This window comes from Rhinatrema bivittatum, unplaced genomic scaffold (assembly GCF_901001135.1).
Source record: "Rhinatrema bivittatum unplaced genomic scaffold, aRhiBiv1.1, whole genome shotgun sequence".
In the NCBI taxonomy this organism is placed as follows: domain Eukaryota; kingdom Metazoa; phylum Chordata; class Amphibia; order Gymnophiona; family Rhinatrematidae; genus Rhinatrema; species Rhinatrema bivittatum.
Genome location: NW_021820731.1, coordinates 33,863 through 46,614, shown reverse-complemented (window position 1 = coordinate 46,614; position 12,752 = coordinate 33,863). Strand labels below are relative to the sequence as shown.

General features: G+C 46.3%; 1 protein-coding gene across 1 annotated transcript in view; it reads left to right on the top strand.

Annotated features, from left to right (window-relative positions):
- Positions 1 to 11,874, top strand: part of LOC115082042 (thrombospondin-2-like) — a 195,528-nt gene extending 183,654 nt beyond the window's left edge. Inside the window, 2 exon segments of the mRNA XM_029586307.1 lie at positions 11,639 to 11,828; positions 11,831 to 11,874. Coding sequence (XP_029442167.1) covers positions 11,639 to 11,828; positions 11,831 to 11,874 — 234 coding nt within the window.
- Positions 11,875 to 12,752: the final 878 nt, after the last annotated feature.

Here is a 12,752-nt window from a genome sequence, read left to right as displayed (position 1 = left end):
TAGCTTTCCTTTTTAAGGCCTAGGCCACATGGTCTTCCATGAGAAATTTGCCTAGTTGGAATGGCTGGTAGCACTCTAGCATGCAAGGTCATTTGGGTCCCAAACCTTTAACCTAGTAGAAACTTAAGACCAAAACCACACAATAAAAAGACATAACCAGAAAGTAAAGTGACCACTTTATTAAACAACATTTATAGTCACAATATTCAAAGCAATTCAACATCTTTGGTAATCACATTCTGCAGAGACAAGATTTCAAATAGCACATGACATTGTAACTGAAATAACTAGCACATTTTGTGGATATATGTACATACATTGTTACAAATGGCAACACTACATATACAGAAAAATGATCTGATCCTTTGGCAAAAGGATGACTACAGCAAAGAACCTAGGAAGTAGAAGTGACAACTCAATTTCTTCAGTACAGCTCTAATGTTAGAGCTGATGCCAGCATAACAAAGTGATGGCAAGAGAAGACCCAGACAATCCATGTTGAAAGAGTACACTCAAAGGGCACTGCAAAGGCTGATGGCAGAAAAGATCAAGAAAAGGCCCAGACATTCCATGTTGAAAAATGTATTCAAAGGGACTGGAAAGGGCCATGGCAGCAAAGTTGACATAACAGGCAGCATGATCAGGACTGGAGAATGCAGATGGAGGCAGCAGCCACAGGAGATGAGACAGCAGCATGGAAGCAGGAGCAAGATGAGATGCGACATGATGAAAGAGACACCAACAACATGAGAAGAGATACCAGCAGCAGAATGAGATGAGATATGATGACATGGGACAACGGCAGGACCATGACTGGAGACCACAGCAAGGAGGAAGGACTATAGGCAGATCATAAAGAAGATCATAAGAAGAAAGCAGAAGAACAACACTGACAGACAGTAGATCATCCACATCAGCAAGCTGGCACAGGAACTCTGTAAACAGGACATGCCCAGCAGTCTTTTTCCATCTAGCTGGCACAAAACCTCTGTAGGCAGGATGAGCCCAGCAGTCATTTTCCCATCTAGCCAGCATGGGAACCCTGTAGACAAGATGGGCCCAGCAGTCTTCTTCCATGTAGCCTGCACAGGAACTCTGTGGAAAGGTTGGAAGGTGCAACAGGTTAAGTCTGTGGTTCAGCATTTTTCAATAGAATCTAATTATCGGAGTTAAGATGGCAGACTCGTAAGACGCTACAGAGGAGCTCTCTCTCGTCTCAAGTTTTCCTTTTGTGATTCCCTCAAGAATTTTGTGCCTACAGGATGCCGCATACTAAGCGGAAAGCTAAGTTAAAGAACATTGTTACCGAGAAGGAAGACGAAGCCCAGCAGGCAAAAATAGAGATCTTTTTTGCGTCAACCCCAAAGGCACCGGAAGCGAGGGCCATGATGGGAGAGACCCTGGAGCTCAGTTCTCTCTCTCAATGTCTGAAATGATTTCGCTGAGCCTGGAGGCTCCATTGACACCATCCCCGCCCCGAGGATTGAGGGGAGTGGAATTTGAAGAACTGCCGGGTCCCTCAGGAGAGAGAGGGAATGGGACGGTGACCCCAGATCCGGGCAGTGAAAGTGGAGAAAGAGTGCCAGAGAAAGGTGAGAGAACTTCGGTTCGAGATACAACTTCGTCTCCCTTGCCTCCTAAGGCTTTACGGTATATGATAACAGCGTTACAACACCAAACAAATTACTGAATATAATTCCTGGGACGTGTTCACATTACAGAAGCCTTCTGTTGTGACTCTGGATACAGTTTGGAAATCTTTAACTTCCATAGAGTCTGCAATATCTTCCTTAACTAAAGTATTTCTTGAGACAAATAAAAAAGATTAAATACTGAGAAGATTGAGATTCAACAGCAAGAAAAATTGAAAATGTGGAAAAGAAAGTGTTGCGTCCGTCGGACTCAGACAGATTCGCCCGACATGCCTCACCTCTTTTTCAGCCTTCTCCACCAGCCTCGGGAGAATGGCGTCCGTAGCGTCTCCTTGCTGTACCCTCCAGCATCCCTGGAGCGGCTTTGGCACGGCGTCCTGCCATGTTGATCTGAGGTCTCCTGGGTGCGCACCCGTGCGCACGCCTCACATCTTATAGCAGTGTTGGCGCGAACCTCGGGGGCATCCCTCTTGAGTGACATCACTGCTTCCGACTACTAAAGGTTGCCCATTTGCTGACTCTTGCCGAGTTAGCAACGGATTGGATTTGTTCCAGTCTGAAGCTGCTCTGCTGCTGCTGGAAGCTATCTACACCCTCCGGGGTTCTACTAACTTCGGTACCCGCTCCTTGGGGGCCCTTTGCTTATTTCCAGGTGCCTATCCTGAATCCAGAAATTCACTATCCTGGTGCCTGTTACCAATTCTTCTACCTGCTGGAACACTACCTATCAGCTACTGTAGCAACGGTAATGAAGACACCTCACACGGGATTCAGGGTGAAGCGTGCTCCCAGCATTTTGGGCAGCCCCCTTTTTATTGTAAAATCTTGTACATAGCATTGCATCGGATACATACGTCACATATTTACTGCTACAATATTTCCACATAAATGTTTATGCTGACCTTTTACTGGGTGCAAGTGGGCAGTAGGTGCAAGCGGTCAGTCTTCAGGCAGGGAGGGGGAGGTCATTAGCTGGTCATGAGGCAATGGTACTGAGCTACCTAGGTGTGAAAACCACAGAAATGCAAGTAGGTCATGAGCTATTCTGGGGCTGCAGAAAAGCTTGCACTAGATATTTCCTGCTGACTTCCTGTTAGCTGTAGACAGGAGATCTGTTTGCTTGCTGCGGTCGGCACAAAACGTTTTCTTTATACTAAGAGTAGGTGTTAAGGAAAAACCAGTTAGAGATGGCAATGGAGTTTCCCCTTTCCATGACGTGGTTTTCCAGCGAGCCTGGAAAGCAGAACTCCTATCCACAAGCTACAGAGAGTGAGTACTACTTCTCCAGTCTGTTCATCTACAGATCCTCATTGTCTATCTGCATCGGGCCCTACACCACCATTGTGGAACGGGTCTCCTCTGCCGAGGATCACAGACTGTTGTTACCTATCCTCTCTCTACTGCTTATTGGGAACTCTATCTACTCAGCTACAAGGGAATGTACAATAACATCTGCCAGTCTGTCTCTCCTACAGTGCCTCACTGGATATCTGCATCGGGCCTTATACCAACATTGTGGGACGGGTCTCGTCCGCCGAGGATCACAGACTGTTGCTATCTAATAGGGTGTGCATGCGTTTGCAACGTATTGGCAATCCGCAACATATAGGACCATATTTGTTGTATTCGTGAGGAAGCAAAACGTATCGCGATTCCCATGAATACAATGAATCTTCACTGAATTATTTGGCCATCTAAAGGAGCGAATTTAAACAAAACCCCCACCCTCTTGACCCCCCCAAGACTTGCCAAAACTCCCTGGTGGTCTAGCGGGGGTCCGGGAGCCATCTACTGCACTCACGCCGTCGGCTGCCGGTATGCAAAATGGTGCCGATAGCCCCTGTGACATAGTAAGGGCAAAGGCTATCTGTGCCATTTTGATTACTGGCAGCCGACGGCCCGAGTGCAGGAGATCGCTCCCGGACCCACACTGGACCACCAGGGACTTTTGGCAAGTCTTGGGAGACCCTCCTGACCCCCACAAGACTTGCCAAAAGTCCCTGGTGGTCCAGTGGGAGTCCGGGAATGATCTCCTGCACTGGGGTCATCGGCTGCCAGTATTCAAAATGGCACCGATAGCCTTTGCCCTTACTATGTCATAGGGGCCGACCAATGGCACCGGTAGCCCCTGTGTCATAGTAAGGTCAAAGGTTATTGGCGCCATTTTGAATGCCGGCAGCCGATGGCGTGAGTGCAGTAGATGGCTCCCGGACACCCACTGGACCACCAGGGAGTTTTGGTAAGTCTTGGGGGGGGGGGGTCAGGAGAGTGGGGGTTTGTAGTTAATTACATTTTAGCCGAATGCAACATATCTGTCCCCCCCCCCCCACACACACACAAATACCAAATGTAGTCCCTCTGCACATTTATTTATTTATTATTTTTATATATACCGACATTCGATCTCAATTGAGATATCACACCAGTTTACATTCAGGTACTGTAGGTATTTGTCTATCCAGAGGGCTCTCAATCTAAGTTTTTGTACTTGAGGCAATGGAGGGTAAAGTGACTTGCCCAAGGTCACAAGGAGTGACAGCAGGACTCAAACCCTAGTCCCCTGGTTTATAGTCCACTGCTCTAACCACTAGGCTATTCCTCCTCCCTACTATCTAATCCACTCTCTACTGCCACCTCTGGTGTACCATACAAGCTGCATAATAAAGATATATTCTCTGTGTTTGTGCATCTGAGTCCAGCCTGGTGCTACAGTTCCCTACGGGGCTCCTCCCCGTGGGAGTCACTAACACTGTTGCCCCTAAGAATCCACCAAACACCATAACAGAAAGTAACATCAATGGAGAAGATTCAATTAAACCTAATTAAGTCTGAAAATATAATGGAGAAAATATTTGAGAAAATTGAGAATTCTCTTAGATTTTTAAATCTGAGAGTAGTTAATTATCCCATATTGAAAAAAATGTCACCGGTGGAGATATTTAAATCTTATATGGTGGAATGTCTTAAAATTCCAAAGGAGGCAACTCCGCTAATTACTAAAGCTTTTTTCATAATTCGCAAACCATTAAATGCAGACGGTATAGAAATGAGGGAACAACAGTCCTTGAATATCACTGAGATGCTTGAATTATCTACACAGACAGAAATTACCACAAGAGGAACATTGTTAATATCGTTTGCTTTTGAACCCGATCGAAATCTGGTTTTAAAGTTTTTCTTTAGAATCAGGATAATTAAGTATTACGGGCAAAATGTCTGGATTTACCCAGACATAGTACGGCCCACACAAGAACGAAGAAGTAATTCCTCCAGATGAGATTAGAAGTAACAAATCGTGGGGTTAGTATGATCTTGAAATATCCGTGTAAATGTCTTGAAGTATAAAGAAAGAAAATATTTTTTATTTTATTTATTTTAAAATTTTTGTATACCGTGAATTGGTCAGAATTCTGACTGTGTAGACGGTTCACAATTAACATACATAATTAAAATAACAATACAAATAAAAACATAACATATACTACGTTTCCAACATGTATGTTTCCATGTATTCATGGAGCCGGAACAATCAAGGTGCTTCTTAGATGGGAATTCTGGAGGTGTGTAAATGGGATAATAGGGTTGACTCATCTTAAAGAGTGGTTAATTCTTTAACATTAAGTGATATTATGTTCTTATGTGAGCTTCTGTATTTCCTTACATCTTGGTTCCGTATTTTCCTAATACATTTAGAAATTTTATGTAATTCTATTTTTCTTTTTTACTTTATTGCCTTGGAAAATAAGGTGTATAAAATCTCTATTCTTTTGTAAAATATGATATTGGATTATATCTGAAAATGCAAAATAAAAAAAAAAAATCTAATTATCATGATCTTTAGCCCCTCTAAGAATTTGTCAGTGCTTTGAACATGTAGTGTTGCAGTCATGATTGTCTCTGTTGGCAAAGTGAACCATAATCTCACCTTCTGAGTTAAAGAAAAACCTTTGTCTGAAGATATTGACATATATCTCTCCATAGCCTGATTTTGCTGAATGCTTTGATGTTACGCCCGTTGGTTGCAGACGGCTGTGACCTCTCATACTCACTTCTTTTTCCCTGCACTGGCAATCCTCGGAAGTATGGCAGCCTCTGCCAGTGAACGCCTACCTCCCTGACATTCTCGGGACAGATGTATCCGATCTGATCCGATCCGATCTGATCCGATCCGATCTGACCAATATAGGCCTAAACATGGCTCATCCGCCCATTCGTGTCTTATTTGATGAATGCCCCTCTGCTGGGCCCATAAACCGACCTGTCTGTTAATCTTCTTTCTGCCCCATAACTTGCTACCCTGCCATTTAATCCTTGGTATGATGTCCGACCAAATGATGGTTGTTCCCGGTGTCATCTCCCTAATTGCAGCCAAGTCTCTCTTCACCATTTCTATTAACTGTTTGGCCGAGTGTTCCCCCAGATCATTGCCCCCCAGGTGAATAACTATCACGTCTGGTCATTGTAACGTACTCAATTTGTGCCGCAGATCTGCCAGCAGTTGTTCCCATTTCATTCCCGACCTTCCCATCCATTTCAGGCTGACACCCCTCGGAGCCAAGCCCAAGTGTACGCCATATGGTCTTTCCTGCGCCCTCTTGGCTACCCATCTCACGAAGGAATGTCCTATTAACCATGCAATCTTCCTTTGGCTCCATGTATCTGCGGGTGAAATTAAACGAGTTAGTTTCCCAATTGTGCAAACTCCGGCCGCAGATATCACTTGGCCACCGCAGATTGCCAGCGATCAATCTTACGGATGATTTCCATTGGCTGCGCTAGTCAGTACCCCGATTCGGAACGAATGTGTTCTGTATTCTTTCGGGTCCAGTCCTATACTTTCCAAAACCGCGCGTAATACCGCTGCGAACTGATACTTAGTCAGTGGAACTCCGTCCCTATGTACCAGTAAATGGTCCCCCCCTTTGGCCTTATACACAAATAGTTCTTTATGTTCCTTACAGGGCAGGTTACCTGTGACCCCACCGTTGCCAATTGAATTTCCACCCCTTTTGCCTTCTGATCCGTCTTTGATTTGTGTACCCGGAGTCTGATAAGCTGGTCCTGCACTTGTACGTAGCAATACAGTAAATCGTTATTACCCTTATCTTTTTTGGATGGTGCCACCAACTCGCTAACCCTTAAAGCAGCAAAATGTTCTGTGCAGAAAGCCGCCCTAAACAATACTGCCTCAAATGGCTCAGTACATACATGCTGCACCGCATACCACAATCTCACCAATACTTTGTGCGTTATTGGCCTTCTTTTATCGCCTTCCCATGTTACCTCCCTCCCTCGCCTAACCTGCTAGTAGCTTCTTAACTATGAAGAAGCTAAGCGGGTCCCCTAAGCCTTGTGCCTTTGTGAAGAAGGCAAAACCAGCCAAGTGGTTTATCGTGGCTCCTCTGCAGAAGCCTGACTCCTTCGCTCACGATATGAACCGAACTATCGGTTTTGCCTCTACTACCCTTGTCACACCTCCCTGCCCCTGAAGGAATTCCTGCACCCTAGCATAACCCCGGCAGTAGGCTTTCCAAGTCGCTTGGGCAACAGATGCCCTCAACAATCCCTGCTCGACCTTGCTCCAATTTGCCATAAACAGTCCTGTATTGGGACTCCCTCCGCCTCTGCCTCTGGCACCTGTTAGCGAAAAAGATCCCACTTAGACCTTGAGAATGCATCAGCCACCTGATTCTGGGTTCCGGGTATGTGTTTCGCCCTTAAGGTCATGTTCAAGCGTAAACTTTGTAGCACCACTTCCCTCAGCAACTCTGCCACTTGTGAACAGTGGGCAGCCTGCCTGTTCAACACCATCACTACCGCACCGCCATGTTGTCACACCGAAAAACAATTCTTTTGTTGTGCAACTTGTGCACCCACACTGTGATTGCTACCAATATGGGGAAAAGTTCCAGGAACGTGATATTCCTTACTAAACCCCTGTCCCTCCATACCTTCGGCCATGGAGCCGCGCACCAGGTGCCCTGACAGTATGCCCCAAACCCCCATCCTCCTGACGCGTCTGTGTATATATCCAAGTCCCTGTTTGAAACTGTCTCCTCCTGCCACATTGATATGCCATTGAAGCTGTCCAAAAATTGCAACCACATTACAATTTCGGCCCTTATTGGTCGCGCTACTCTAATGTGGTGGTGTGGGCGCCTCACTCCCTTTGTCGCATCTGCTAACCATCTCAAAAAAGCCCTCCCCATGGGTATTACCTGGGACGCGAAATTCAGACTTCCTATTACGGATTGCATAGTGGCTAGTGTGACCTTCTTTGACACCAATGTCTGTCTGAGCATGTTCCGTAGCTTGAGCACTTTCTCCATTGGCAATCTCAATGTCATGGCCTGCATATCTATCTCTATGCCTAGAAAGGACAAAGTGGTGGCCAGACCTTCCGTCTTTTCCTGTGCCAAGGGGACCCCGAAATCTTGGGCCATCTCCTAAAATGTTGTTAGTATTTGTGCACAGGTGTTCTTGTTGCCCAGTCCCACAAACAAAAAATCATCCAGGTAATGTACCACGTTGCTGTTCCCGGCCCTTTTTTGGAGTGCCCAATGTAGGAATGTGCTAAACATCTCGAAATATGCGCAATATACGGAACACCCCATCGGCATACATTTGTCAAAGTAGTATCGACCGTTAAAGTGGAAACCTAGTAGCGGGAAGCTGTCGGGATGAACAGGCAACAATCTAAATGCAGACTTTATATCAGCGTTGGCCATTAACACCCCTTGCCCGCATTGCCTTACCAGAGCAATAGCCGCATTGAAGGATGCATATTGGATCTTACAGGCATCCTCTGGCAAGTGATCATTAACAGAATCACCCGGAGGATATGACAAGTTCTGAATTAGTCTAAACTCCCCTTGCTCTTTCTTAGGCACTACCGCCAAGGGTGAGAACATCTTATCCTGGAAAGGCAGGTCCACGAATGGACCCGCCATTCTGCCCATTTCGATTTCCTTATTGACCTTCCGTTGCACAATGTCCCCGTGTCTCACCCCGGAAACGGCATTTCCTAAACTTGGCTCTTAATTTGCCCCTGAAAAGCTATGCTGAAACCGTATCGAAAACCCTCCCTGCCTGGCAGCGTCATCTCTTTTAGGGTATTCTGCCAGCCATTCGCTGATAGTTGCCAATTGTATCGGTGAAGGTGCCTTGCTGAAAACACTATTGTTTTCCTGCTCCGCTGAAATTTCCCACAGGCCCTTGACCTTTTCTAGCACATTTACTTTCCGGGTGCAGTGCGGTGCACAGGGAACATATATGTTTAAATTTACATTCATGAAAGGTGCATCCTGCCTTGTTGAATCTCCAACAAACCTTGTTATTTCCACTTTCCCCCCATGAACTACTCCCCGGTGTTGCTAGCCCACTGCCCGCCTTTCCGGTTCCATGTGCTGCCCTATATCGAGGACCTTGATGGTCATCTGTCGCAACCATAGGCCCACGTCCTGTGTTCCCCATGACATGTTCCTGTTGTCTTCCATTTTATCCCTAAACTGTTCATAATAATTCAACCAACACCAGCCTTGATACTTCTTGTAAGCCTCCAGTAATGCATCTGCATAGCTAAGCATAGGTGCATACGGTGACGGGTCCTCCTTTCCTATGACACTAATCATTCTTAAATAGGCTCTGGCCCAATTAATGATATTCTGTGGCACTTTTACTTCCCCCCCCTTTTTCTCCTCCTTCTTTCCCCTCTTCTTTCTCTCGGTGCGCCTTTCCTACCTTCCAATATAGAAAATATATCTATATACTCCCTTTTCCTTATTTTGCTTTGCAAAGCCCTTGGGACACTTTCCCACAACTCAGCTAAAGGAGGCAGCGCCGTTGCCGCTGTCGTGCCACTGCTACCCGCTTAACCATCGCTGAGGCCCCTTCTTTCACTTCACTCCCATCAGACTCCTCCTCTGATGAGTCAGTGGATGATTCGCTGTCCTTTCTCCTTCTCTTATTACCCTTTCCTTTTGTTGCTCCATCAATGTCTTGCTCTCCACCGCTTGCTCCAACAGACGCCTCAGGCTCGACCACTGATTCCGATGATCTTTCCAGTGCTCGCGTCTCGCTGTCCTCCTCCAATCTTGCGTCGCCTTCTCTGGTTTCCATCGCTTGCATCGCTTTGTCTCTGCCATTATCCTTCGTCGCGATCCGTTTCCTGGGTTGCTGGCCTTTCTTGGTTTGCCTCACTTGCCTTTGGGTGGACTCAATCGGTTTTCTTGCGCCAGTGTCCCTGTCCAGCGGAGCCACGTTCCCCCAGCCGCCGGGCTATACCATGGCGGTGGTACCTGCCACCATGGGGGGTACATGTGTTGCTGGTAAGGATTAGTCATTGCTGCCTGCCATGGCTGGGCACTGTATTGATTTCCTCCCTACCCTCCTTGTACCGATGAGTCCGAGGGTGGGCCTGATGCTCCCATAGCTGGCATGGCCCCTGCACTCATCACTGGTCACATGGGCCATCCCCACTGCGGTGGGCTGCCTCATCCCAACTCGAACTGCATTCCTGTAGCCCCTTGGTGGCTGCCTTGTTCCATTGGGGTTGCCCTCGGCTGCTGCTGCCTGCCTCCGTTCTTTTTTACTTGCACCTTCTGTGCCTTCACCGCCGATCCTACTTCCTTCCGACTCCTGTCCTGCGGTCTTCTCCTCCCGGCTCTTCCTCTTCCCTCCCCCCTTGCTTGGGGAAGAATCCTCCTGTGTCCCGTGGCTCTCTGACCCTCCACTGCCTTGATCCCCCCCCCCCCCCCGTGCTCTTTCTGCTGCTCCTCTACCTGGCATGCTTGCGATCAAGTGCACGAAGGGACTCTTTTTTTTTTTTTTTTTTTTTTTGTTGTATACTCACGGTTCGAAGTTTTTAGGAGGGGAGCGCTGGAAAGGTCCTCGTCCACCTCTTGGATCAGTCTCCAGTCCTGGAGCCCTCCTCGGCTCCAAAAGAGGCGCCCGTGCCTTTTATATTCACACCCCGCTTTGGCTTCTTCGCGTGTCCGCAGGGCTGTAGGCTGTTGCTCTAATCGCTGGCTACTCCTCCACTCTCTCACCAGGTGGCTGCCGGTGAATTGTAAGTCTTCCTACTGCTCCCGGCTCCGTAAAAGGCTGCTGTGCCTTTAAATTCTGCTGCAGGTCTCCGGGTCCTCTTCGGAGACTACGGGAGTGCCTGCCCGATTTTTTTTTTGTGTTGCCGGATCGCATGCCGCTCGCGGGCCGAGTCTTCTCCGGGTACCCTCCTCCTCGATCTTGCGAAATGGCGAGCGCTGGCCAGGTAAAGAGGCCGGGGCCAGCACTCGCCGCAGTCTTATAGGCCCCAGCCTCACGAGACCTGCGAGGCTGACGTCATCGCGTTGATGATGCGCCAGCCTCGCCGTGCTGCGCGCGTCATCCCAGCCCCTCCCCCGGACAGGGGGAGGATCGTACACCGCCGCGTGGGTCCTTTGAAATGAAGGTAGGTGGGGGCAGGGCCCTCCCCTTCGGCAAGCGCCATGTTAGGGGGGTCCTCCCCGCATGTCACGAGTCAGCCCCGTTTTTAAAAAATGTGTATGCTTAGTAGACATGCTGCTTCTGAGTGCACTTTACATCATCATTCAACATTGTACACATAGACGTTTGGCAGCAGAACAAGTCAATCTTCTACAACATGTATTTTGTGTTTCAAATTGAACTGGGTTTATGTGTACTAAAATGTGCTCATTCTTTTAAAGTTAGGCACCCTATTGAAAACGTAACTAAATTTTTTTTATCATACTGGATATTGAGCTAACTATTGTACAGTGGCCTGCTGATTTAGGTCCCTTTTTGAAGAGGTTATGTGCCAATTGACTGAGTAAGAACTGTTTTTATGAAGCATCACATTCCTTCTGTTCCTCTACTCAGAAAATGTGTGGGAAGTTTTAATGCTCAATCTCATTGTTTAATTGTTGGTTTGTTCATGTTACATTATCTAAAATATAATCAAATTTGGCCTATTTGTCTGTTTTTTTTAGGTCTGTGAACCTGAGAATCCATGCAAAGATAAAACTCATCACTGTCACAAATATGCAGATTGTATATACCTGGGCCATTTCAGTGACCCCGTGTACAAATGTGAGTGCAGGACAGGGTATGCTGGGGATGGGCTCATCTGTGGTGAAGATTCTGATTTGGATGGCTGGCCCAACAACATCTTGGTCTGTGCTGCAATGCTACTTACCATTGCAATAAAGTAAGTGAAATAAACTAAGTCTCTTGCAATGTATGAATAAACATGATATATTCACATAGAGATCAATTCATCTTGACTTAGAAAATTGTTGACAAAATGTATTTGTAGGTTGTTCAAGTAAAATCAATTATATCATGATTTGAAAACTGCTGCCATGAGGTTCCACACAGCAAAAATTGAAGTAAAATACTTGTGTGAGTTTTTATGCTTTCTCAGCTCTCTGCCGCATATTATATAATATGCATGAGGCTTTTTATCCCTTTTAAGAATGTGACTGGGGGTGTAATACCTGACTTTGCACAGGGGCAGCAACTTTATAGGGTGGAATCACAAAATTGGGAAAGTAATTTTCAAACATCATGTATAATATATAACATAAATGATACAAATTTCCAAATCAGACTTTTGTGCATAAGTCTGTTTCAAAAATATTCTACCAAATCTTTGCTGCACAAATTTACCTGTAATTTGGTACACCTGTAATTTGGTACACGGGGTGAATTTTCATACCTGTGTACAGGCGCATATGTGCGTGCGCTACCCAGCACACACGCATGTATGCCCGATTTTATAGCATGCGCGTGCATCTGGAAACATGGAAAGGGTCATTATTCCATTTACTTTGTGGTTCCAAAAAAGGATGTATTATTCAGGCCCATTCTAGATCCAAAAAGAGTGAACAACAGTCTTCATATCTGTTATTGCTGTATGGAGACACTATGATCAGTGATGATGGTGGTTTGAGAAGGTGAGCTTCTTTTAGCACTGGATCTCTCAGAATCATATTTTCAATTTTCCATCATAGAAGATCATCAGAGATTTCTCTGTTTCTGGGGAAACATTTTCAGTTTAGAGAACTTCCTTTGGATTGGCCACTGTTCCAAGAACCTTCATTA